This window comes from Microcebus murinus, chromosome 2 (genome assembly GCF_040939455.1).
Source record: "Microcebus murinus isolate Inina chromosome 2, M.murinus_Inina_mat1.0, whole genome shotgun sequence".
NCBI lineage: Eukaryota > Metazoa > Chordata > Mammalia > Primates > Cheirogaleidae > Microcebus > Microcebus murinus.
Window position 1 is genome coordinate 12,193,343 of NC_134105.1, and position 26,931 is coordinate 12,220,273.

Here is a 26,931-nt window from a genome sequence, read left to right on the forward strand (position 1 = left end):
AGGACTTAAATCAGTGTCATTCATTATTTTCTTTATTCCAGACACTCAAGCGTACCTCTCTCACCACAGGGCTAGAGATGGTCTACTCAGTACATTTCATTCTTCACAGTAAAGAAAAAATGCCATTATTCCCCAAATCCATGACCAAGGGAAAGTTGTTAAGATTTAACTGGTAGGAGAGACACAGCAGCCCATATACCCACTTACTATCCCTGCCTGCCCTTGTTCTCTTGTCCCTTTTTAAAGCTTCAAATGTTAGATCAATAAGATTAAACTCTCATTTAAAGAGAAATATAACAACTGACATGTTAATTTATATCTAAAACTAAAAATAAATAACGGGGTTCTTAAACAAGGACATCTTTCTTTAACTAGGTTATGACTAGACCAGCCTGTGGGTGAAATGAGATTACCTCTCCTCCCTTGAAATCTCTTCAAGGTTTAGAGAATTCAGTAGTTTTTAAAAGGCCTCAGCTCGGACACATATCAGGTGAAAAGTATAAGCAATGACCACCAACAAACCAAGATGCTCTTACAGACTTCGGTTTTTTTTGTTTTTTGTTTTTGAGAGAGAGTCTTGCTTTGTTGCTCAGGCTAGAATGAGTACCGTGGTGTCAGCCTAGCTCACAGCAACCTCAAACTTCTGGGCTCAAGCAATCCTGCTGCCTCAGCCTCCCAAATAGCTGGGACTACAGGCATGCGCCATCATGCCCGGCTAATTTTTTTTCTATATATATTAGTTGGCCAATTAATTTCTTTCTATTTTTAGTAGAGACGGGGTCTTACTCTTGCTCAGGCTGGTTTTGAACTCCTGACCTCGAGCAATCCGCCCGCCTCGGCCTCCCAGAGTGCTAGGATTACAGGCGTGAACCACTGCGCCCGGCCTGGACTTGGGTTTTGATAAATCGAAACAAAGATTGGGTGGCCCAACCTAATAAATGAGAGCATGGAACTACACATTTAGTTAAAATTAGTTTTGACACCATGTACAGATTCCTCAACCCTAAGTTACTTTGGAGAGAAACCTCCGCTAAGGACGGATCCTATTTCTCCCTAATGTAAATCAGCAAGTGCACCTATAAGGTGGAATTGGCAAGGAGAGTTCCCTTCTGACTTTGAAGCAAGAGACAGGGAAAAAGTCAAAGATTTCTAGGTAAACACAGAAGGCAAACTAAAACTAACTGAAACAGACCTCACAAAAGAGAAAAATCTGTTGGAGGTCTTATTAAGAAGCAGAACATTCAGGGATGGGCAAAGGAAGGAAATAGCCCAGCAGCTTCCGGACTTCAGGGGAAAGTCCATCAAGACACTTTGAGATTCTCAGCTGAGAGTGAGTTATGTCTCGGTCCACGGTAGGATTCAGCACCACATGTGTCCCAAAAGTTCCACAGGAAGGTCCACCTTCTTCCCCACATCTCTTAACTGAGATGAGCACTCAACACACATGCTCCACCGATCTGCCCGACTGCAGCTGTAGCTTCTCATCTGACCCGCACTCCGCCTCAGCTCTCCACTCTCCGGCAGAGTCTTTGGTCTTTACCGCCAGGCACGATTCAGGAGTTTCACCTGTGCCAGTCTCTTAGTGATCATGGTGGCAAAAACCAGGCCAAAGAGGACACTGCTGATTAACACATAGTCATAGTCATCCTTCAGGACATCAAACTGTTTGGATGGATAGACTCGAGTTTGATAAATGTCCAAACCGTAGGCTACAACCTGGAAGGCAGACAGAAGGAGAATTACAGAAGAAGCAACCAATGATCCACCACAGCCTTAAACTCAGGTAAGAAAGGAAATGGAATCCTCCGATGTTTTCCCAAGGGTGAAACAAAAACAGCTGTCACACAGGGTGGCTGTGGAGAAGGTGGCACAGACTGGGCTGTGGGCTCTACTCACCAGACAAGTGGACTCCAGGCCTGAGGGGGCTGTGTAGATACCTCGCATTCGAGAAACTGTCTGGTTATAGTTGATGAATCGCTCTGCGTGTATCTGTACATCTGGAGAATACGGGATTAGGTTCTCCTCTCTGCAAAACAGCCGGGACAAGCACTCTGAAAACTGCTGTAAAGGGATCTCTTGGCTGCCCTTCCTGAGTCCTGGGAGGTTTCCAGGCTACATATCTAGCTTCCAATCTCCCTGGAGATCTGCTTGCATTAGGTAGTTAAAAATTTAGCAGCAGAATGTTAGGAAGGACTACAAGAAAGCTAGCTGTCTGGAGAGTAAGACGGAGATCTTGATTCCTGCACCTTGTTCTAAATCTGAAAAGAAGTTACAGATGACCAACACTTCACACCAGAGGAAGAAAGTCAGGGCCATTTTAAAACCAACACACTGAACCACTGGGCCAATTCCCGCTCTTCACTGCAGAGCACCTCTCAGTCCCCATTTCTCCTCTGAAACCTGATTACCATCTGTGTCTTTTCCCAGCCTGAACCTCCTCTCTCTCAGGCAATTCTCCAAACCACACTCTTCTCCATCCTTCACGTGCCAAAGACATTTCCTCACACCCTGAGGTGAATTCAGGATGGAGGTGAGAAAATCTGCAGAGATGGTGGTTGGAAATACAAACATTAATACTAACTGTGAACAAGTTGTTGGCTTGCCCACATGATCTCGCCCCTGTTAGCCCCATGACCTCATTCCTAGCATCTCCCACCACTCACTGCTCAATCATCATGGGCTTCCTGCCCTCCCCAAACTCACCAGGCATGATTTCAGGGCACATATGCTGCCTGTTCCCTCTGTATGGCCAGCTCCTTCACATCCTTCAGGCCTTCACTCAAAAGTCACCTTTTCAGGGGGCTTTCCCAGGCCACCCTATCTCCAACTTCACCCACGCACATGCTCCGTACCCTTCACACCCTGTCTTTATTTTTTTCTCATTAGCACTTACAAGTACCTAGCATAGTATATATTTTACTCATTTAAGAATCTTATTTATTTATTGTCCATCTCCCACCAGAATGTAAGTTCACGAGGGCTGACTTCTTCGTCAGGCTTGTTCCCAGCCCAGCACTACCGCACGTGGCAGACTGACGACCACACTTAGTTGAGGCAGTTAAGTGCCGTAAGGCCAGAGCCTTCAGCACCGTCCACAAGGGTCTCACCTGCTTTGCTCTGTTGGGATCTCGGGACGGCGGGGATCCAGCAAGGCCTTAGGAAGGGAAAGAATTGCTCCAGAAGGCAGCCCAACTGCACAGGAAGAAATAAATGTTCACACAGATCCAATCCCCAATGAGGGCCAATTACAAAATGTCATTATCACAGAAATTTAAAATAGAGTTTAAAACAAAAAAAATAGGTCAATGAGGCTCCCTTAAATAGCCAAAAACAGTAATCCAATAATACATATTGGTCTGAATGAGGTTCCCACTTTTGAAGATACTGTTTTCTTCACACATCATCCTGAGACATTAGAAAACAAAGTTCTAGAATCAAGATATGGGTAATGATGAAAGAAAAGAGTATGAAAGGCCACTTGGACTTCTTCATCCTTCTCTCCTTTCTCCACGATACCTCCCAGACCAAGGGGTCTCCTTCCTGGTAAGCAAACACAGGCTGTGTGCCCCACTGCAGTGCCATGCAGGGAGGGCTGAGTGACCAGGCACAATTACAGCACCAGCTTCAGTAATGGTGACAAAAGCTGGTAAACTGCCAAGAGGGTGGTCTTCTTCATATTCAAGAATAAAATAGTAATACCAAGTGCCTGTCAGAGCTGAGAGTCCCAAACATTTTGGTAACGTCAAGTAAGCACAAAAGCCTGTTAAATAATCACCAAATCCTGAACTTGGGCTACACAAGGATAAGATTCTAAACCCTGCCAGTTTCTGCAGCCTGTCAACACGGTCCAGCTGATTAAGATTGCTATTAGGGACTGACTCTCTGAGGTAGGTGAAAATGCCAATCAGAGAAGGGAAGTGGTTCACCAGAAAAGAGGACTGAGAGAGAAGTGGTCATGTTTATAGGTGGCAAAGCTGAACTAAGGAAATTTTTCCACTGAAATACAGCCTTCTTCACACCTTTCCCTTATAGGGGCATCAAATGGGGCTCTGCTAGCAACGTGTCCCCTACTCTGTCCTTCAGTGTCGCTGCCCAAGGGAACCCAGTCACCCCAGAGACCCACAGGCACTCACTCAGCAGGTGTCGGCTGGTGATGCCCCGTTCAGTGATGGTGGCTTCCATGGCACTGATGGAGGAGGGGAAGATGTAGGACTGCTGGAGGACCTGGGGCAGCTGGGGACGGTCCAGGGAGCTGAAGGCGGTGGCGTTGTATTGCTCAGTGCCCTCGTAGAGCTCCAGAGCAGTAAACTCGTTGCGCCGAGCCTTGGTATTCCAGTACTGGTACTGCAGAGAGAGGAGGCAGCTCAGGGCTTAGCTGCTGGTTCCAATGGAAAGGGTAATTACACTGGAAGGCACTGTTCCAGTTAGCTGCAGATCCAGGAAGGAAAAGAACCACTAGCACCCCAGTTTTCTTCTTGCTACCAAGTTTACTAACTTCCAAGGTAGTTTTATCTAGGCTATCCAAGATTCACCAAAAGACAAAGGAGTTCTCAAGATTCTTAGACATTATCATAATAGCTAAGCTCTGAGTCCTTACTGGGCATCATGCACTGTTCTTAGCAAGACTGTGACTCTTATTATCCCTATTTCACTAATGATACAACACAGTGAGGTGCATAACTAGTTCAGGGTGGTACAGTCAAGAAACGGAAGAGGCAGGATCAAACCTCTGATTCCTAGCCCCTTAACCAGCACACTTTGTTGCCATACACGGGGCTTGGGATCCCATGAAAACACAAAGCAGCAACTGGATTTCTGGAAAGGATTTAAGACATAGGAAGAACTCTTGAGCTACCTCGTATCCCTGGTAGTGACTACTCACCACCACCCAGTTCTCTGAATGCACGATGTGGACAGGGCCCTTGGCCTTCTTCTGCACAGAGGAATGGATGATGCGCCCAGTAACACCATCGATGAGGAAGATGCCGATAAAGGTGCGCTCATGGTGTACATCTGTGCTCTCTGTCACCACGGCCAGCAGGTTAGGATTCAGGCTCTGGGGACAGAGAGAGAAAAGCTCCTTCAGAACCATGACGACACATCATGCAGTCGACTCCACTGCTAGCCAACCTGCGGCTCTCCAGCCTGCAGAGGAACTGGGGATTCTGGTGAGAAGAGCTTCCACGTAGAGCTTCTCATCACTGCACTTGTTTCTGTCTGCTGGGTACCAGGTGCCATGCCACGTGCCTTGCACTCCATTTAAACCCTTAAAAAAACCACGCAAGGTAGCTAGTATTGTCCACATTTTGCACATGAGGAAAGTCCTAAAGCAGCTGAGCAGTGTCTCAAGTCACAGGTAGCAAATGGTAACCCATGTCTGCCCACTCACTGACCTAAGGACACTGCTCCAGCAATGTCCTTTCTCTCCACCAAAACTGTTCTTCTCAAGGTCACCAGCGCCCTCCCCATCACTAAATCCAGTGGCTGAGTCTCGGCCTTCATCTTACTTGACCTACTAGTACCACATAACACAGGTGATCACTCCCTTCTTGAAATACTTTCTCATCGGGATCCTATCACACCCACTCCCTGGCTTTCCTTCTGCCTTGCTGGCCGCTCCTTCTCAGTCTCTCTTGTGAGTTGCTCTATATCTCCCGAGTCTCTTCAGGATGAAGCACACTAGGCAGCGCTCAGACCTTTGGCATATTTTTTTTTAATTTTAAAAACTTTTGACAATTATTTATTTATTCGTTTATTTCTTTTTTGGGATGGGGTCTCACTACATTGCCCAGGCTGGACTTGACCTCCTGGGCTCAAGTGATCCTTCCACCTCACCAGTAGCTGAGAGTACAGGGGCACCACTGTGCCCAGCCGTGATCATTTCTATCTATACCCTCCCTCGTAGTGACCTCAGCCAATTCATGGCTTTAACACTATTTATGGGTTCTGGCAATGCCCAAATTTATACATCCCAGCCAGGCTCTCCCCTGCAGTCCAGACTTCACCAACAAACTGCCCTCTCAGTATCTCTTCTCAGGTGTCTCATCTGAAACTTAACATGCCCCAAACTGAACTGTTCTAGCCTAAAACCTGCTCCTCCCTCAGTTCTCCCCAGTCAACAACCCTTGACTCCTTTCTAACATACACACACACACACACACCCATCGACATATCCTATAGGCTCTGCCTCCAAACATATGCAGAATCTGACCCCTCCTCCCCACCTCCACTGCTGCCAGCCCAGTTTGAGCTACCATCATCCCCTCTGGATTACCACAGCCCAGGTGGTCTCCTGCTTTCCTCCTTGCCCCTCTACAGCCTGGTCTGGGCCAAATGAGCCTATGGAATCTCAGTCGTTCATATCACTTCTCTGCTCAAAACGTCCCCATGGCTCTTCACCTCATCCTAAATGACAGCCAGAGTGATGGCCTGTGAGCTGGCCCTGTCGCCCTCTGACCTCAGCAGCCCCAACGCTCCTCACTCACCTACTTCTAGTCACGCAGTCCTCCTTGCTGTTTCTCAAACATACCAGGCATGCTCTGGCTTTTCTGCCTGGAAGGCTCTTTCCCCAGATATCCACATGGCTCACTTCCCCACTAAAGTCTTCACTCACTGCCACTTCCTCAGGGAGATCCTCCTTAGCCACCCTATTTTAAATTATATCCCCTTCTCAGTCCTGTGCTCCCTTTCCCTTTTCTTGGCTTTATTTTTCTCTATAGAACTGGTCACTTTCTAATATACTATATAATTAACCTCTTTATTTTCTTGATTATTAGCCCCTCCTAACTAAAGTGAAAACTTCATGAGGACAGGAGGTTTAGGCTATTTTGTCCGCTGACATGTCCCTGCATCTAAAGAAGGCCTGCATCCAGCTAACACTCGAAAATTATTGAGCGCTGCTGGGCCTGCAAGTCAGTGTTGAGCAGCAAAAGCGGGTCTCTGTTCGGCAGGATGGGGTTTGTTAAAGTTGTCAAGAATAAGGCCTACTTTAAGAGATACCAAGTGAAATTCAGAAGACGATGAGAGGGTAAAACTGTTACTATGCTCGGAAACGCTTGGTGATACAGGATAAAAATAAGTACAACACACCCAAATACAGAATGATAGTTCGTGTAACTAACAGAGACATCATTTGTCAGATTGCTTATGCCCGTATAGAAGGGGATATGATAGTCTGCGCAGCTTATGCACATGAACTACCAAAATATGGTGTGAAGGTTGGCCGGACAAATTATGCTGCAGCATATTGTGCTGGCCTGCTGCTGGCCCGCAGGCTTCTCAATAGGTTTGGCATGGACAAGATCTATGAAGGCCAAGTGGAAGTGACAGGAGATGAATACAACGTGGAAAGCATTGACGGCCAGCCTGGTGCTTTTACGTGCTATTTGGATGCAGGCCTTGCCAGAACTACAACTGGCAATAAAGTTTTTGGGGCCCTGAAGGGAGCTGTGGATGGAGGCTTGTCTATTCCTCACAGTACCAAACGATTCCCTGGTTATGATTCTGAAAGCAAGGAATTTAAGGCTGAAGTACATCGGAAGCACATCATGGGTCAGAATGTTGCAGATTATATGCGTTATCTAATGGAAGAAGATGAAGATGCTTACAAAAAACAGTTTTCTCAATACATAAAGAACAACGTTACTCCAGACATGATGGAGGAGATGTATAAGAAAGCCCATGCTGCTATACGAAATAATCCAGTCTATGAGAAGAAGCCTAAGAAAGAAGTTAAGAAGAAGAGATGGAACTGTCCCAAAATGTCCCTTGCCCAGAACAAAGATCGGGTAGCTCAAGAGAAGGCAAGCTTCCTCAGAGCTCAGGAGCGGGCTGCTGAAAGCTAAACCAAACTGCAATTTTTTATGAGGATTTTTGAGAAATGTCAGACAATAAACTTATTGAATAAGCAAAAAAAAAAAAAAAAATTATTTGCGGCCAGGCAGGGGGTGGTAGTACACGCCTATAATCCTAGCACTCTGGGAGGCCGAGGTGAGCGGATCGCTCGAGGTCAGGAGTTCGAGACCAGCCTGAGCAAGAGAACCTAAGGAAACCTGATGACTAAATGCAACATGGGATCCTGGAACATAAAAACAACATTAGTGAAAAAACTATTGAAACCCAAATAAAATCTGGAGTTTAGTTAATAGTCATGTACCAATGTTGGTTTCTTAGTTTAGACAGATGTACCATGGTCATGTTGGGGAAACTAGGTAAGGGGGCTATGAGAACTCTATGTTATACTTCAGAATCTGTATCATTTTGTTCATTCTGAACAAGTTAAAAGTGAATGCTGCCACATGGAAGGTGTTCATGCATTAAGAATTCAAGTTGGGTGGGTGTGGTGGCTCATTCCTGTAATCCTAGCACTCTGGGAGGCTGATACAGGAGGACTGCTTGAGCTCAGGAGTTCCAGACCAGCCTAAGCAAGAGCAAGACCTCTTCTCTACTAAAGATAGAAAAATTAGGCCAGGCATGGTGGCTCACACCTGTAATCCTAGCACTCTGGGAGGCCGAGGCAGGCGGATTGCTTGAGGTCAGGAGTTCGAAACCAGCCTGAGCAAGAGTTAGACCCCGTCTATACTATAAATAGAAAGAAATTAATTGGACAACTAACATATACAGAAAAAATTAGCCAGGCATGGTGGTACATGCCTGTAGTCCCAGCTACTTGGGAGGCTGAGGCAGCAGGATTGCTTGAGCCCAAGAGTTTGAGGTTGCTGTGAGCTAGGCTGACGCCACAGCACTCACTCTAGCCTGGGCAACAAAGTGAGACTCTGTCTCCAAAAAAAAGAAAGAAAAGAAAAATTAGCTGGGCTTTGTGTCGTGCACCTATATAGTCCAGCTACTCAGGAGGCTAAAGCAAGAGGATCGCTTGAACCCAGGAGTTTGAAGTTGCAGTGAGCTATGATGATGCCACTGCACTCTACCTGGGGCCACAAAGTGAGACTCTGTCTCAAAAAAAAAAAAAAAAAGAAAGAAAGAAAGAATTCAAGTCAATAGCACTAATAATAATGCTAATTACATGGCAAGCACTATTCTTATAACTTTACATGTTGTTATTAATCTTCAAAACAATCCTCTGATGTTAGTACTATTATCCTCATTATATTGGTGAAAATCAAGGTTTAGGTAGCCTAGGAGATGAACAGCTAGTCCATGGCCAAGTCTGAAACTGGCAGTCCAATTTGGGGCTTATACTCTGCTGCACTACCTCATGCTTAGTGAGGGAGCCTCACTGTTGAGTTCCGTGGTCTCACTACTCTATTCTGTTATACCCCCTCCAACTCAGTCTCTGCTGTACCAGAGGGTGTAATTAATGTTCATTAACACTATACTACATTCTCCCCTGGGATAGTTTTGCAGCCTGCTAGTCACCTCTGTCTCCCTCCTTTACCACTAACTAGAAGAGATGGAGTTTCTGATGGCTCAACTAAGGTTTAACCTCAGAATGCTAAATCAGTACTACCACTAATAACAAGAGCTAACATCTCTTAGGTACTTACCATATACCAGGCACTGGACTAAGCATAAGCATCTCATGTGATCATCACAACAACCCTAGGAGGAGGGTATATTAATATTATGCCCATTCCACTGAAAATAAATTAAGGCTCAAAAGGATTAAATGACTTGCCCAAAGTCATATATCCACCAAGTCCTACAGCCAGACTTCAAGCCCTCGTGTGCCTGATTCTAAAGCCCTTGCTCTATGCCAGAGTGCTGGCTGTACCTTGTAGAGCACACTGCGGTCCCCCATCACACGGCCCTGGGAATGAACGTGTTCGCTGCTGCGTTTCCCCTTCACCTTGACGATCCGCTGTACTTCTGGGGGAATGGTCAGCTCCCAACTCAGCTCTGTGGTGAGATCCTAGGACAGGGACAAAAGAGCCTTTAATCAGGAGGGTACACTTAGAACTGAAACAGCTAGAGCTAGGCACATCCTGCAGTTCATTATTTGAGTCCTCTGTGCTGGAAGGAACAGAGATTAGAACTCCTAGAAAAATGGCAGTAAAGATGTAGTTAATGGGCTAGGTGCAGTGGCTCATGCCTATAATCCCAGCACCTTGGGAAGCTGAGATGGGAGGACATTTTGAGGCCAGGAGTTTGAAACCAGCCTGAGCAACACAGCAAGAGCCCGTATCTACAAAGAATAGAAAAATTAGCAGGCATGGTGGTGCATGCCTGTAGTCCTAGGTACTTGGGAGGCTGAGCCAGAAGGATCGCTTGAGCCCAGGAATTTAAGGTTGCAGTGAGCTATGATGACTCTACTGCACTCAAGCCCAGGCAACAGAGTGAGACCTTATCTCCAAAAACAAATCTAATTTATGAGGAAGTTTTAGATTTTGGTTACGAAAGATACTAAAACCAGTAAGAAAAGGAGAATACTGAGTAGTATCCCATTGTTTATCTGGGTAGGAAATATCCAAGAAAATTTACTATTACTAAAATCTAAGATCTCTGTGTACTGAGGACAGGACTGAATTGTCAAGCTAGAAGGGACCTCTAAACATTTTCTGTATGGGTCTTTATGATCATAGGAAACCAGTAAATAAATATTCATGATTAAATACGTTACTACATGTCCTATAGAATTACATAGAACCCTTGGGGCCGGGGGGCTTGGTGACTGGGAAGGGGCATGAGGGCCTTCTGGAGAGCTGGTGCTTCAAACCCAGGCAGCCAGGTCCAAGCTCTTAACCTCTATGACTCTGGAAAGGCCTCACAGAACAGGATGGGAGGCCTCTCTGGTGAGCACACACCACAAAGTACTTCTCCACTCCACACAGTCCTGCTAACAAAGCCAAGGCCAGGCCCTTGTAAGCTTCAGAGCTGGACTTCAAAGCCAATGTGTATCAATGTTTACAAGAGTTAGGCTAAAGGATGTCAGCATCAGAGCAAACTGACTCCATTTCTAGAAATAAAATTCAAAGCAACATTTTATCAAGAATCAGTCAATAACATCATCTTTGTGTAAAAGTTCAACTCATTACTCAACCCCATTTCTACCTCCCACCCGCCCAAGAATGGTGAAAAACATCCTTTCTCTCTGCCGTAGAAAAGGATGTAAAATGAAGGTTCCATGAGGGCAAAGATGTGGTCTATTGTGCACTGATATGTCTGCAGCACCTGGAACCATGCCTGTCAGGTGGCAGCTGCCCAATAAATATGAACAAATGACTCACTTCGAATCAGACATCAGGAATATGCTAATCTATGTTTATAAAAGAATGAGCAGCATAGTTCACTTCTCAGCCAATGACCAGGAAATACCCACATCCCCTCTACAAGAGTCCTGTCAAGATGTCCCTTCCTTACCTTTCGAAGCCGATATCCACAAAGCCGTCCCTGGTCTGCATCCACCAAATAGAAAAAAATGGAAGGAGCAAGTTCATGTAGCTGTCGCAAGACATTCCGAGTGGCTGGGAAAGCTGTGACCTTAAAAAACCCAGATAGCCCCAGGAAAGGGTTAAAAGGTTAGAAATTTCTAAGCCCAGTTTCCTAAGACTCATTACTGTTTCCCCATCAATGAGAATGTTAAGAATAAAACAGTAAACCTGAAAAGAATTAGAATCTAGTGAACTCAGTTTAGGGCTTCAATTTAAATCTGTTAAGAACCTGAGTTTTCATAAGTGCAGAAAGAGCAACATCTCTTAGAGACAGCCCTAGAGCCCAAACACATGCTGGCTGCAGAGACACTCCACCTCTGGTCTGCTGACTGTGTTTCACCACCCGCCCCACTCCCAACTCCACTTGGATGTCCTCCATCCCCACCGCAGACGCACTACCTTGTACTCATCGTCTATCAACAGCAACACCTTGGCGTAGTCCTGATCCATGACTGGAAGAAGCAAGGACTGCAGGATGGGGCGCTTCAGCACTGGGGGAGCCACCTGACTCCACTTCCCAAATATGGGATTGAAGACATACAGAGAACTCATTCCCGTCTCCTAAAATGGGCAAACTGTCAGGCTCCATCCACATGAAAAGAATGCAAATCCCGAGGGTAAATCCAAGGAGCTGGGACTTCAACTGTAAGGGGTTCCCCAGTCTTTGCCCTCTTTGTGGAAAGTAAATTCTTGACTAAAGGTGAATGGCCCCCTAGGCAAATGGTCCCCTTACATCAAAAGAAAAAAGTCAAACTGCTTCTGGCTCCAAACCTGACCAAGAACTAGATGTGCTAAAGAATAAATAAAAAGGTCAAGTACCAATTCAGCAACCCCAGGGTGGCCATTCAAGAAGAGTGCCTCCCAAGCCCCTTTTATAACTCTGGAATGAATCCACTGAAGCCCATTCTAATGCTGGGAGGCAGGGATATAAACAGCAGTGTCCTGCTCTTCCTCACAGAAGAGAAAACAGCCACTCAGCTACCAACAACAGCCTACGTTTGGAAAGGAAGAGAGCTGGCTTCCTACGTACGGTGAAGTCGCACCCCCTTTACGGTCAATTCCTTATCAGTGTAGGATGGCGCCTCCACCCAGGCATGAAACTGGAAGAAAGAGTTCTAACCCCTGGATATTCCTCTTTAACTCTAATAGAATTCCAAGGGCCTAGGAGAAATTTCAGTTGCAAAACAGAAAAAAAGCTCAAGGAAAAAAGTCAAACTGTCTCAGGCTCCAAACCTGACCAAGAATTAGACATGCTGGCTCAAGTCAGAGGTGGGCGGCCTCACCTTGTCCTTCACCAGGAGGGTGCACTGTGGGGGGTGGGGGAAGTGAGCGGTAGTTCTCTGGACCATCAGTTTGAAGGAGGAGTCTGGCTTGACATTGGGTAGATACTGTTTCCAAAGGATGGTGCCAGAGCTGCTCTCGATGCCAAAAAGCTGCAAGATAAACAAATACTTGGCACACAACTAGAAAGAGAAACCAAGGAACTGATTCTATCCTTGAAAAATAGAACCAGTGCTACCCCCTACCGAAGGCTTTTTGTTTCCCACCCCCTGACTTCAAAAGCTTCGGGACAGGACCGCTCACCTTGCCTGAGGCTGTTACCATCACCATCATCTTCTGGAGGTTGAACTCATCTCTGGCCAGGGTGTCGATGTTGATCTCATTCTTAATCTGACTTCGGGGCTTGCGAGCATCATAAAACATTTTCCAGAGGTGGGAAGTCCACGCCTGCAGCAGGATAAGCTGAGACGAGAGGCGTTTCAGGAACATCCCCAGCAAGCCGTCTGGTGTCAGGGAAAAGGTAACGTGCTCGGCATCAGACTAGGGGTTTGACAAGAAGGTGTGCGTTTTTCCTAATGAGGGATCTCTCCCTCTTTTAAGCAGTGTCAAAGTCCACACTCCAGGCCACAAGCCCAAGGGACAGGACTGTGTCTGAGGCCCACAGTCTCACAATCAGGTATAGCCATGCAAGAGCTTCCAAAAATTACTTACCTGGCTTTTAAGACTTCACCTGCCTAGAATCATTGAATAGGAGGCTAAGAATCAGGGATCAGCCATGCAGGATGCAGCCATGCTGTGAATGGCTTCACCACAGCCCACATCCAGGATGGCCAGAAGAAAGCTTCTGGTGGCCATGACAAAGCCAGAAGAGGTGCAGGTGTGGAGGTTCAGGGGTGCGAGTGTTATGTGTATCATGAATGGGTACTTCCATTTCCTACTGTGCCAACTGTTTAACCTGTACCCAACAGACCTACTTATAACCAGTTCCCAGGGCCGGCACTCACTCTATCCCTGAGTCCATCAATGAGGCCACCACCCTTTAAATCTCCTCCATGGGAGACCACAGATTTGGTGAGAGATACAAGGTAGCAAGGTCTCTGGAGTCAGGCCTGGATTAAAATCCCAGCTCTAGTACTTACTACTATGCAGATTTGGAAACTGTATTTAACCTTTTGCCTCTGGTTCCTCATGTGGAAAATGGCATGCAACCCGTAAGACTGTTGCAAAGATGACATCACATGATGCATACACAGGATTTAGGATGATACCTGGTACATGGTATAACTGCTCACTAAAAAGGAGTAGCATCTTTGCTTATTTTCCACCAACCTCAGCTCAAGGAAGAGAAGTGAAAGGCAAACAGGACAAGTCACAAGCATGGCAGTCCACACACATGGTAGGTACCTCATGGATGCAAGTCAGGAAGAACAAATAATTAACCAAAAGCTAGCCATGTGGGCAGGCAATGAGCAACAAGGCAGCAAGAAGCAGGTTTTACCTTGAATTGCTGGATCCAGGCAGCAGAAATAAATAGTAGAGTCAAATTAATCCTCAGCTTAAGAAAATTCACAATGCCTAGTATGGTGCCTGGCCCAGAGTAGACACCTCCAATAACTCTCTGTTCAAGAGCTAGATGAATGCATGGCAGGAGACAGGTGGGGGCAGGACTGAATCAGAGTAGAATAAATCAAGTTCATTTGGGGGTTGCGACTGTGGCTGGCTTCAGAGGGTACTGGGTTACTTCCACAATAACCAGATCAACCCAGCCATGTCTCTCTAGACAGATGTGGCTGTTGCTTTAAGGATGACAATGAGTGTTCGGTGCCTGGCACAGTGCCTGACAGATTTTCGGTACTCAGACAATAGCAGCTGTTACTATACTAAGATGTTTTTCCTTCAGGATCTTTCCCTAGAGGGATTCACAGTTCCCTCTTTCACAGAAAGAATGGATATATACACCACATGGTCACAGTGCTCGTACAGAACACACTGGCCATCCGCTGAGCCCAGGAAGCCAGGGACATCATGACTCGAGTCTCTTATGGTCCATCCAACAAACCCCCTCCCAGAGCAGCCCCTCCAACAACTCTGCTGTCCCAACCTCTTATTTTCATACCTGCCTTTTTGCCAAATTCTCCTTCCAGCTCAGCCTGCGCCCCAGTCAGGGGGAGGTCCACCATCTCCAGGCACACCACCTCTGCCAGGGACTCCTCGCGGCTCCACAGCACCACCTTCCCTGCTACAGAGACCATTTTGCAAAAGCTCAGCCTCCCTCCTGGATCTTCTGAAGAGCCTTCTAAGTGACTCAGGGATCACCACAGCTCTTGTGCAAAAATAGAAGCGGCAGAGCAAAGAGCTGGACTCAATAGGTTACATGAGAAAAGTTCTGTCTCCCACCTTCGAATGCTAAGGAAGTACTCAAAGCGGGTGACATATGGCTCTGAAAAAATACTCAGGGCATACTCCACTTGAACCTTTCCCAGCGCCTGTCCACAGCCCCCCAGAAACTGTCTGATTGGAGCTCACAGGCAGGCTTGGGAATAAAATGGGCTGAATGGAGTCTACTTACCCAGCTGCTGCAGGAAAAGTAGCAGATGATCCTCTGTCTGCACCAAGGCCCGGTAGCCCACTGAGTCATCCTTTTTCAAGAACACCTGGATGTACAGCTATAAGCCGAACAGTCAAGACCACTGAGGTGAGAATCCAAATGCCTCTGAGAGCACCAGATCCCAAGACACAAAGCTTTAGGAACAGGCAGGGGTCCATGTCATGGCATTATTTGATGTCTAAACAATGCAGCTATTACCTGGACACCACTAAGATGATACATATCCCTAGGAGCCACCACGACAATAATGCTAGGCTCTCTCAGACCTTTCTGTGGAGGAACCCGAGTACTTCACAGGTACCGTGTCATTCATCCATGCTCTAATCACATCCCACAAAGCAAGCAGGAGGCAAGGTTAGAATTTCCATGTTAGAGATAAAGAAGCCACAGGCCAAGAAGCTAAGGAACACAGCTAAATGCACACAGAGGCAGTACTGGGTGGCAAGTAAGAGTGCAGGCTGTGGAGTTAGACAGACCTGAGTCCAAACCCCAGTAACACTTCTAACTAGCTCTGGCACTCTGGATTCGGTAATAAATCCTACTAGACCACAGTATCATTTGTAAAACCAGGGCAATAATAACCATTTCATGAGACTCTTGAAAAGGTTAAATCAATTAACGCATAAGCAAAAAGTCTGGCACCGTGCCTGGCACAAAGTGACAACTTGGCATAAATGTTACCTGCCTTTACTGTGACTTATGACAAGTCAGTGGCTCAGTAAGAATGAGAACACAGGTCCAGAGAGCCCTAATCCAGGATCCATGACCATGACCCGGCCCCGAGGAAATGATGCCCCAAGCCAGGAAGCCCACAAGACAGAGTCTGAAGACACAGGCTCTGACTCACCCGCTCAGGCCGAGTGCCGCTCTGTTCCAGGCTAAACGTAATCGTGGTGTCCAATAGCCGCCGACCTGTCTCCACTAGGTAGAGGTTAATGGTGTAGGTCTGATTGAAGCAAGCCAGCGAGTCCTAGGGGTACAGACAGTGTGGGTCACCTACAGGTATCCTCCAAAGTCCCCCAAAGGAAGTCCAAGGATTGGGGACAAATACCCAAGAGAAGGAGCCAGCCCAAAAGGGGAAACATTTGCAAAGGAAAATAGAGGAGAAAAGAAAGCTAAATCCTAACGGAGAAATAAGGTGCCTGAGTAAGTAAATCCAACTACAGCTTCTGTATTTGTTTTGGAAGGAAGCCAGTATAGAGTCACAGAGACTCCCCAAGAGAGGCAGGACTGTGAGCAGGGACAGGGAGCAGGAAAAAGCTTAGGAGACGGAGGCCACAGCAGGAACCTGCGCCTCCAGCCAGGGTCTTGCGCCTCTGCTTCAGGACAACTGCACAGATGACCACTCAACTCTACCAGCCGGGATCCCAAAAGAAATGGGGAAATTGCGGCCTGGATGAAGAATTACTTAGGGACAGATTCTAGGGATTTTACCTTCTAATCTCCCAAAGAAAAGGATCAAGAGAAACAAAACTGAATTTGCAATACTTAGGAAACCCCACTGGAAGCTGGGAAGTCTGAGACCTGCTTCTAGCTGAAGCTGTTTCCCCAACTATACTGGGTGGCCTATGGGTCCGGGACTAGCACACTGCCCAATGCCACACCCTACCTTTGGACTAGACTTCTCCGAAAAGCTCCCCAATGACCCATCTTCAGAATTGCTAGGTTTCTGCTAAGGGAAAGAGAAGGACAGGAGAAATTTCAGCCAAAGGGTCACTTCCCAATCATCAAAGTGAAGCTTTTATTTCTGTATCTTCTCAGCATTTGGGAGAAGGCAAATCTCACTTCTCACCCCTGCCCACAAAGCCTATGCAGCCCTTAACAGTCCCAGATGCAAGTGAGGTGGTCATATTAGGGTCTCATTCCTAGCGAGAAACGGGGCGTGCAGAAAGTTCTGTAGATGAGGTAAGATCTCATTTCTCAACCCACTGGGTTCAAACTGACCAGGCGAATGTGCCCAGACTTCTGATTCTCGGCACTCCAGGCATAGACAAGAAAGGAAAACCCCAAGTGCTAGCTGCCGTTCTCAATACTCACCACTTCATTCCGACAGGTCATGACTGCAGCCACCGTCTTCTCTCCAGTGGTGGCAAAGCTCACTAGGGCAGTCTGGGGAAAAAGCAAGGAGTCAGCTCCCAGATGGGGCCTGTACTAGCCAGCAGCCTCGCAGAGGGTTGCTTCTCTGGGAAGGCCTCTTGGCCTTGGAGTTGCAAGTGCTCCCCACCGTGGAGCAAAACAGCCAGGGCATTTGAGAGCAGAGGAAGGCCCCAGATGTAGTGACAGCTGAAAATAGAACTCTCCTCTACCTCCCACACAGCCACAGGACAATCCTAAATCCCATGCTGCTCTTAGTATCTATAGACATGCTCTAATTTATGTTCCCACTTTCCTGTCTCAAAGGAAGGCAACTACTTTTATACTAAAGATCGTTTGGCTCACGCTTGTAATCCTAGCACTCTGGGAGGCCGAGGCGGGCGGATTGCTCAAGGTCAGGAGTTCAAAACCAGCCTGAGCGAGACCCCGTCTCTATCATAAAAATAGAAAGAAATTAATTGGCCAACTTATATATATAATATAAAAAAAATCAGCTGGGCATGGTGGCTCGTGCCTGTAGTCCCAGCTACTTGGGAGGCTGGGGCAGGAGGATCGCTTGAGCCCAGGAGTTTGAGGTTGCTGTGAACTAGGCTAACACCACGGCACTCACTCTAGCCTAGGCAAGAAAGCGAGACTCTGTCTCAAAAAAAAAAAAAAAAAAAAAAGATCCTTTGTAATGCTCAGGAGAAAAAGTACCGTTTCTACTGTAAGGCTACCCCTCTCAAACCACTGATGGAAAGGTGTCATCAATCTTGGGCTTAAGAGCAATGTCTCCAGATTCAAAGGCACTGCCTTCTAGCATCTGTGTCATGGCTACATCCTACAGAATCCTGGGAAACCATGCTGCCTGTAGTTACCTGTGGGAAGTTTTTGAGCAAACTCAGGACCCCATGATGGTAATGCAGCAGAGCGTAGTGGTTTGGAGACAACTGCAAGAAGAACTGGGCCCGAGACGGATCCACTGGGTTGGGCTGTGTGGGGAGGATGCGGGATTGGAATCCACTTCCAAATTCTAAGTCGAGAGACTAGGAGGCAAGAAGGAGGAGGGTTAGAGCTAGAAGCAAACAAGACACTGACACCACCCCCCCCAGGCTCACATTCTCTGCCCCACTTTGCCAGGGAAGTAACTAGGCCATGGCAGGTGGCTCTAGAAGCTCCTGTTCAAGTTCCCCAAAGGGGAGAGTGGATCATTTCCCCTTACACCAGTTCAGCCAGAGGACTGAACTTCACTCCATGGTTCGGGAAGGAAGCAGTGACACTGGAACACTCTCCAGGGGAATCAAGCTAACCTTTCTAAGCCTTGAAAATAATTCCTTGGGCCAGGGGAAGGAGCTGTAGCTGCTAACCTGCAGTGGGATCTGCCTCAATTCCCACTCCGTCTCCAGGGCCAAAGTTTGGAGGGAATGTGAGCTTGGGTCAGGACACACCAGGACAGCCTCATCCACCACGCCACAGGCTCCAGTGAGATGTTGCAGCCATGAGGTCGAAACCCTGACCTATGGGAAAGGCATCACAACAGGAGACTCATGAAGGATTTTACATTTCCGTCTTAGCTCATCAGCAGTATCACTGCCAGAATCCCAGTGGGCATCCAAAGCTTGAAGGTTCTTCCTAGTTGGTTCAAAAGGAGTCCTTCCTGCTCCCCACACCCCCGGCCCCCCAGGAGCCCCTAGACCTGGAGGAAAAAAATCAGGATTTTCTTTCTGGTCACTGGAAAAATACACCAAATAATTTTAAATACCTGACACTTCAAATAAGTATTTCTCTATTATATTTGTCATATGTGGTTTCCTATCATTATTTTACAGCATCATCTTAGAAGATACTTATGGGCAGTGACTAGATCAATGTAACTTTTAGCTTAGCCAGCCCAGAATTGTATCATATACAAATACTTTAAATAAACGTCTGATGAGAAGGCAGCTCGCAAGTGATCATGATCAGGGATCATAAGTGGCTTTTGCATCTGCCCAGCCATGTTCCCTGGTCCCCAGTACAAAGCAGCTCTCGACTCCCCTCCCTATTCACACGGTTCTTCAAGCCGGACGCCCCACCATACCTGCTGGACAATCTCTCCATCTTCCACATTAAACTTGACAATGTTCACGTGGCTGAAGGGAACGACTCCAAGGGCCCACACCACCCCAGAGCCATAGGAATACACCATCTGGTAGTGGATGCTGTCGCTAGAGAGGGAAGAAAAAGCAGAGAGCAACAGCTGTAGCCCTAGCACAGGGGCATCCTCAGGGGCCTCCCAAAACCAGGCTGCCACTCCCCAGCCAGACGTCAGTAACCAGCAATCCCAGATAGGTTTCGTTTGGCTCATACAGTTTCAATTTTGTTTGTTCATTTTAAATTTGAATTATTTGTCAACATTTAGAACTGAGATTATACTTAAAAATCAGATTTCTAGCTTTTCTTAAAGTTAGAAGATGTGGCAACACCAGGCCACCCACAGGCCTGGAGGGCACCAATCAGTGGTACGGGTGCCCCCTCGAGGCAGGCCAGGCTCACTGCAGCTCCCGACAGTCCCCAGCAGCCTGTGTGCTCTTGGATGTCCTGCACCTGGCCCTGCAGGAATTTGGGGTTTTGAGCCCTGCTCCAAACTTTGAAAATGCCCGCATGTGGTCTTGGCACCCCTCCTGCTCCTCCCCAGCCTCAGTGATTTCCACCACCAGGACCTCTGGAAACCATCTCAAACCTCCTTCCCTCAGCCCTACCCTGGGCTCTCCTCAAGTTGTTCTAATTCTTAATACAAATGAAAGGCTCAGTCTAACTTGAACTGGAAGTCAAAAAGCCCAAGTCCCATGACCATGAGAAAGTGAGTGGCTTCCTTGCTGTCTCTAGTGTCCCAGAGTGAGTTTTCTCCCCACTGCAGAGAAACTCCAGATGTAGCCCCAGCCTTTGGGTTCAGGCCTAGATCCAGCGAGTGTAACACACTCCACAAGATACCAACACGAGGCAGGCTCAGGTCAAAACAAATGCTTCAGGACCCTCAAGGAAAACCAGGGTCTTGTAGAGAGCAGCGCGAGGCAGCTGTCGCTGTGAGAGGCAGCCTTACCTTTCTGGGAGATGTTCCACCCACTTGAGGTGCCCACTGGAGAGGTGATGAAGGGCAAGAGTCGTCTTCTTCAGGACCGCGACATACCTCACTGACTCCTGCAGGCCGACTAGCCCAAGTGCCTGGAAACTGAGCACAGGCACAGGCTGAGCAATGCCCACACCTGCAGAGCCTTGGGCTGGAGGACACAGTCCAGAACACTACCACTGTTGCTCAGGAGGTAAGGAAATAGGCTTTGTGTCAAACATACCCAGGTCCTAATCCTGGCTCTGCCTCTCATTAGCCGACTTAAGAGTCTGTACTTGCAACCATTCAGCCACACTGCCTCCCTGAAACCCCCCAAATCTCCTAAGGGTTGTTCCCTCCCTCCCCTGGGACTTCATAGCAACTGGGCCAACCTTCTACTACATGATACTGCCATCAGTGGGCTATGTGCCTGCCTCCCCAGCTGATGGTGAACAAACTCCTTGATGACAGACACAGTCTCATATTCATGTGTGTTGCCATCGCCTAGGGCCTCACCAGGTATACTAAGTGAACTGCTATCAGAAGATGTATAACTAATGCAAATTACCCTATCATTTAAACAACTTTAGTAGAGATGTAATATTAGCTCAAGCTCTTCTCTAAACATAAAACTGAAACCCTGAAAGTCTGATACTTTATTCTTATATCTAGAACATTTAAAAACTCACATGTAGGCCGGGAGCGGTGGCTCACGCCTGTAATCCTAGCTCTCTGGGAGGCCGAGGCGGGCGGATTGCTCAAGGTCAGGAGTTCAAAACCAGCCTGAGCAAGAGCGAGACCCCGTCTCTACTATAAATAGAAATAAATTAATTGGCCAAGTGATATATATATAAAAAATTAGCCGGGCATGGTGGCATGCCTGTAGTCCCAGCTACTCGGGAGGCTGAGGCAGAAGGATCGCTCGAGCCCAGGAGTTTGAGGTTGCTGTGAGCTAGGCTGACACCACAGCACTCACTCTAGCCTAGGCAACAAAGCGAGACTCTGTCTCAAAAAAATAAAAAAATAAAAAAAATAAAAAAATAAAAACTCACAAGTCACGTTAAGATTAGGAAAAGCATTCAAGTATAAAAACAACCACTGCACCTTGCACAGAGCTCTGCATCTAACAGGTGCTCAATAAATGTAGGCTAAGTAAACACGTGTTCAATAACCTCAGGCACATCCAGAACTGGGCATTTGATATTCACGTTCAATATTTTTTGGCTTTTCAGTGGTCCCTGGGAAAAAAACCACAAGGCCCGGAGTTGCCTTCTATGCAGATCTGTGTTCCAACAAAGCCTTTAACTCAGTCAAGATAAAATCCAGTTTCTTCCCCTACCTGCCACTGTCTAAGGTTATCTCCCAGTTCAGGCCCCCGATGTTAGTCTCCCAGGAACGCATGATTCGGCCTCCATTGGACACAGTGATTGCATCTGGAAAAGACAAAAGCATGATGAAGTCATTTCCCAAACCTGCTGTCACTGTCTAGGGTTGGTGAGCAGTGGCCTCACCTCTGACTTATGGGTGCAAATAAACGTTAAACACGTACCTTCACTGCCAGGAGGACCCCTTCCCCTTTCCCTACCAAACCCTGTACAGGGGAAAGAACCAAGGAATGGGACAAGGAGTCATGATGGAGACCCAGCAGGAACGTGCTTACCCTGTCCGTGTAGCAGCATGGCGTCCATAGCCCCTTCTGCCGTGCCCTTGTCAACATGGCGCCACACTGAGAGACAGGAAAGTCAGACATTACTATGGACCAAAGAGAGGCATCCAAGAAGACTAAGAGATAACTGAAGAGCTCTTTGTTTGCACAGTGGCGTCCAATTTTATTTCAAGGGAGGGAAGGGATACAGCCAACTAGCAGTGAGCCAATCCTACTCACTGGCAATCAGGGGAAGGGGTGTTGAGAGGAGCCACTACTATCCAGGCCCCGCTACTATCCCATCAAACATATAAACAAACAATGACAAGATTAACAAAATCCATCCTATTCACAAGAAAAATAGTGATTGTAAATTCTATTTCCACGATTGTAGTGCCTAAAAATATCCAGCCAGTACAGGAAATTAAGCAAGGCCATCTTAGCCTTGACTGCAAACTAGAAGAGTATGTTTTTTGCAGCAATATCTTATTTAAGGACATTCAGGACTCAGGCTGAGGGAATGAACTGCAAAGGCCAGTTATAAGAATATCTTAAATATTCAAAGATGGTAAGACTGGAAAAAAAGTATCAGAATCCACAAAGAGAGGCATCTTTTTCTCTAACTCAGAAAGCAGCCAGACAGACTTAGCAAGCCACGGGCCACTAGGCTTCACAACGGTCAGCCTTCCCACCCCCAAGCCTACCCGTCTACATAGCTCACTCACAGATCTCCCCAGTGCGAGAATTTAATGCAGCAATCACATTCTTCTCTGTGGCCACAACCAATTTCTTGGATCCAGGGGAAAATTCCAAGGAGGCAAACTTGAGCTTCCCAACATACTGCTGTCTCCTGAGGAAAAGAGGGCAGGAAAACATAAGGGACCACAATCACCACTGCACAAAATGCTCGGAAAAAAGACAAACCACAGGATTATCACCAGCACACCCATCTTAGGACACATAAGAAATACTGGCCGGGCGTGGCGGCTCACGCCTGTAATCCTAGCACTTTGAGAGGCCGAAGCGGGTGGATTGCTCAAGGTCAGGAGTTCAAAACCAGCCTGAGCAAGAGCAAGACCTCGTCTCTACTATAAATAGAAAGAAATTAATTGGCTAACTAATGTATATAGAAAAAATTAGCCAGGCATGGTGGTGCATGCCTGTAGTCCCAGCTACTTGGGAGACTGAGGCAGTAGGATTGCTTGAACCCAGGAGTCTGAGGTTGCTGTGAGCTAGGTTGATGCCACGGCACTCTAGCCCAGACAACAGAGTGAGACTCTGACTCAAAAAAAAAAAAAAAAGAAAAGAAAGAAATACTTGTTCACAAGGAGATCTGAACTAAAGCAAGATTTCCATGCAATACAATTAGAAGCAAAGGAAATAAGAGATGAGAATTACCTCCTAATAGACTGGAAATACTAATGGTCTTCCTTCTCGCTGGAAGCACATATTTACCTTAAGATAAGTGACACGCAGAAGAGTACCTGTTCTAAACCCCACAAGAACAAACATTATGGTCCTCTGGTCTTCTCTGTTTCCACCGATGATGGGACTAGGCACTCAGCCTACAAACTAAAGAAGAGACACAAACCCTGCCCTCAATGAGCACACAATCCAACTTTCCCTTCCATTTTCACTGACCACTGGAGGAAAAAAGTGTGCAAAACTTCCAACCAGACTCCATAGATTGGGTCAGGCCTTTGTTCTCTCCAGCCCTTTCTAGCCCACACATATTAAGGATCCATTTGAATCTGCACTCCTACTTTCCTTGGGCCATACCCCATCATTTTCAACACTACCACCTAAGCGTAAAGAGAATATAGCCAGCCTCACACAGTAGACTACCGAGTAGAGAGGATGTGTTTGCTTGCACATTGCTGTTAATGAAGTACTGCAATCTCTAGCACATTAAATACACATGACCGGCTAGGCGTGGTGGCTCACGCCTGTAATCCTAGCACTCTGGGAGGCCGAGGCAGGCGGACTGCTCGAGGTCAGGAGTTCGAAACCAGCCTGAGTGAGACCCCGTCTCTACTAAAATTAGAAAGAAATTAATGGACCAACTAAAAATATATATATACAAAAAATTAGCCGGACATGGTGGCGCATGCCTGTAGTCCCAGCTACTTGGGAGGCTGAGGCAGAAGGATGGCTTGAGCCCAAGAGTTTGAGGTTGCTGTGAGCTAGGCTGACGCCACAGCACTCACTCTAGCCTGGGCAACAAAGTGAGACTCTGTCTCAAACAAAAAAAGCAAGAAAATATTTCTGAGGCCGGGCGCGGTGGCTCACGCCTGTAATCCTAGCACTCTGGGAGGCTGAGGCGGGAGGATCGCTCGAGGTCAGGAGTTCGAAACCAGCCTGAGCAAGAGCGAGACCCCGTCTCTACTACAAATAGAAAGAAATTAATTGGACAACTAAAAATATATAGAAAAAATTAGCCGGGCATGGTGGCGCATGCCTGTAGTCCCAGCTACTCGGGAGGCTGAGGCAGGAGGATTGCTTGAGCTCAGGAGTTTGAGGTTGCTGTGAGCTAGGCTGACGCCACGGCACTCACTCTAGCCAGGGCAACAAAGAGAGACTCTGTCTCAAAAAAAAAAAAAAAAATATTTCTGTATAGCTGTACAATGTGTTTGTGTTTTAAGCTAAGTGTTATCAACAAGAGTCAAAAAGTTTTAAAAAATCAAGAAGGTTATGAAGTAAAATGTTACAGTGAGCTATGGTTAATTTGTTACTGAAGAAAAATATTTTTATATTTTAGTGTAGCCTAAAGGTACAATGTTTATAACATCTACAGTAGCATACAGTAATGTCATAGGCCTTCACATTCACTCAGTACTCACTCATTGATTCACCTAGAACAACTTCCAGTCCTGCAAGCTCCATGCCTGTTAGGTAACCTACACCAGGTGTACCTTTTTATCTTTTATACAGTATTTTTGCTGTAGCTTTTCTGTTTAGATAAGTTAGATATACAAATACTTAGCATTGTGTTACAGTTGCTGCAGTAATGTGCTGTTCATGGAACAATAGATTATACCATATAACCTAGGTGTGTAGCAGGCTATACAATCTAGGTTTGTGTAATATTCTGCTGTTTGCACAACAATGCGTTTTTTAGACTGTATCCCCGTCATCAAGCGACACACGACTGTATCTCGTGTTTATTTTTCAATTTGAAAATTTCATATACCTAGTATTCTGCTAAATTAGATACACATATCCCCTGCTGTATATGTGCAATATGCACGTATGACATTGTGAATATTTGTACATATCACTAAAAATGTGACATGCTGGCCAGGCGTGGTGGCTCACGCCTATAATCCCAGCACTCTGGGAGGCCGAGGAGGGTGGATCGCTCAAGGTCAGGAGTTCGAAACCAGCCTGAGCAAGAGCAAGACCCAGACTCTACTAAAAATAGAAAGAAATTAATTAGCCAACTAAAAATATATAGAAAAAAATGAGCCAGGCATGGTGGGGCATGCCTGTAGTCCCAGCAGTAGGATCGCTTGAGCCCAGGAGTTTGAGATTGCTGTGAGCTAGGCTGACACCACGGCACTCTAGCCCGGGCAACAGAGTAAGACTCTGTTTCAAAAAAAAAAAAAAAAATGTAACATGCTGTATATGACAGCACTGTCTGGCACAACAGGCATTCAACACAGACATGAATCAGTTTTTCCAAGACAGAAAATACTTCACAGAAGAGGAGATATCTGAGATGGCCCCTGAAGGACAAAGTGTAAATAGCAATAATAACAGGTAATATTTAATGATTGCACTTAATGAGCCAGGCATTGTGCTAAATAATTCAATGGGGTTATTTCATTCATTCTCACAACTACTGTAGGAGATCATGGATTGTTAGAAAACCCATTCCAAAGACCAGGTAACCAAAGTACAGAGTGGTTAAGGCACTTTCCCAAGATTACACAACCTGTAAATGGCAAAATGGACGTTCAAACAAAAGCTGACTTCAGGACATTAAGGAAGAGTGAATGAATGATTGGATGATTGGCATCTCCTGGCTGATTAGAGTTTGGGGCAACCATGCTGTGAGTCTAGGGCTGGGCTAGGCTGAAGGGAGGGGGGAAAAGGACACAGTTTAGGACTTACAAGACTTAGGACTTACAAGACGAAACCCCTTGTTTACATGCCTATAAGACACCAATTCGAGTAGCAATGATAGTTCACTGAGGGCTGACGACCTCTGACACCCGGTAGACCAGAGACTTGACAGTCACAGAAATGGGACCTGACAGGAAAGGTCGAAATCAGTGACCTCTGACCCGAACCCCAAGCATGCCTGAACGGCAGGGCTGGCTTCACAGGTGTATAACCCGTAGAATCACACAAGGATAGGCTTAGAATGACCCCAACACTTGATTTAAACCTCTGCTGTCGACGTCTTAAAACCCTTGATGATCTTTGAGCAGACAGCCCCACATTTGCATTTTGCACGGGGTCCAGCAAATTATGTGGCCGGTTCTGCTGCACGGTAAACCGCCTCCCTTTAGCAGGTAGGAGATAGGTATTGGGAAAACAACCACATATTTCCCAAATAAGCTCCACACGTACGCACCAATCAAACTTGCCCACTTGGTCTTCGTAGACCGCGGCCGCAGGGAAAAGCAACGCAGCCCAAAGCCAGAAACTGGGAACCAACGCCGCCGCCATGATGGGAATACAGCCAGCGCCCGCCGCCGACCCGGCATGCACCGGGCCGCAGGCTCCGCCTCCGCGGAACCATAGAGCTGAGGCTGCGCGCTAGGCCCTCGGTGGGGCGCTCGGGACTCGGAGGCCGCCTGCACGCGTAGAAAGTCGCCCGGCAGACGCCAGATAAAGCACAAGC

At 46.8% G+C, this 26,931-nt stretch overlaps 1 protein-coding gene and 1 pseudogene across 4 annotated transcripts; one reads left to right on the forward strand and one right to left on the reverse strand.

The window, feature by feature from the left end:
• Positions 1 to 14: 14 nt before the first annotated feature.
• Positions 15 to 26,925, reverse strand: EMC1 (ER membrane protein complex subunit 1). 4 transcript variants are annotated; one of them, XM_012787702.3, is made up of 23 exons: positions 26,662 to 26,925; positions 22,808 to 22,932; positions 22,098 to 22,163; positions 21,777 to 21,870; positions 20,432 to 20,560; positions 19,430 to 19,556; positions 18,717 to 18,866; positions 18,228 to 18,395; positions 17,314 to 17,385; positions 16,886 to 16,945; positions 16,124 to 16,246; positions 15,238 to 15,334; positions 14,785 to 14,907; positions 12,972 to 13,171; positions 12,671 to 12,820; positions 11,787 to 11,948; positions 11,317 to 11,436; positions 9,731 to 9,868; positions 4,883 to 5,056; positions 4,134 to 4,344; positions 3,108 to 3,192; positions 1,897 to 2,026; positions 15 to 1,716 (listed from the first exon to the last, which is right to left on the reverse strand). In XM_012787702.3, the coding sequence occupies exons 1-23, from the start codon at positions 26,754 to 26,756 to the stop codon at positions 1,537 to 1,539; spliced, it is 2,979 nt and encodes a 992-aa protein (XP_012643156.2). In that variant the 5' UTR covers positions 26,757 to 26,925; the 3' UTR covers positions 15 to 1,536. The 4 variants fall into 4 exon arrangements, with proteins under 4 accessions (XP_012643156.2, XP_012643155.2, XP_075850670.1 ...); XM_012787701.3 differs by having other exon boundaries at positions 16,886 to 16,948; XM_075994555.1 differs by lacking the exon at positions 18,717 to 18,866 and having other exon boundaries at positions 16,886 to 16,948.
• Positions 6,882 to 7,938, forward strand: LOC105884023 (large ribosomal subunit protein uL18 pseudogene; annotated as a pseudogene).
• Positions 26,926 to 26,931: the final 6 nt, after the last annotated feature.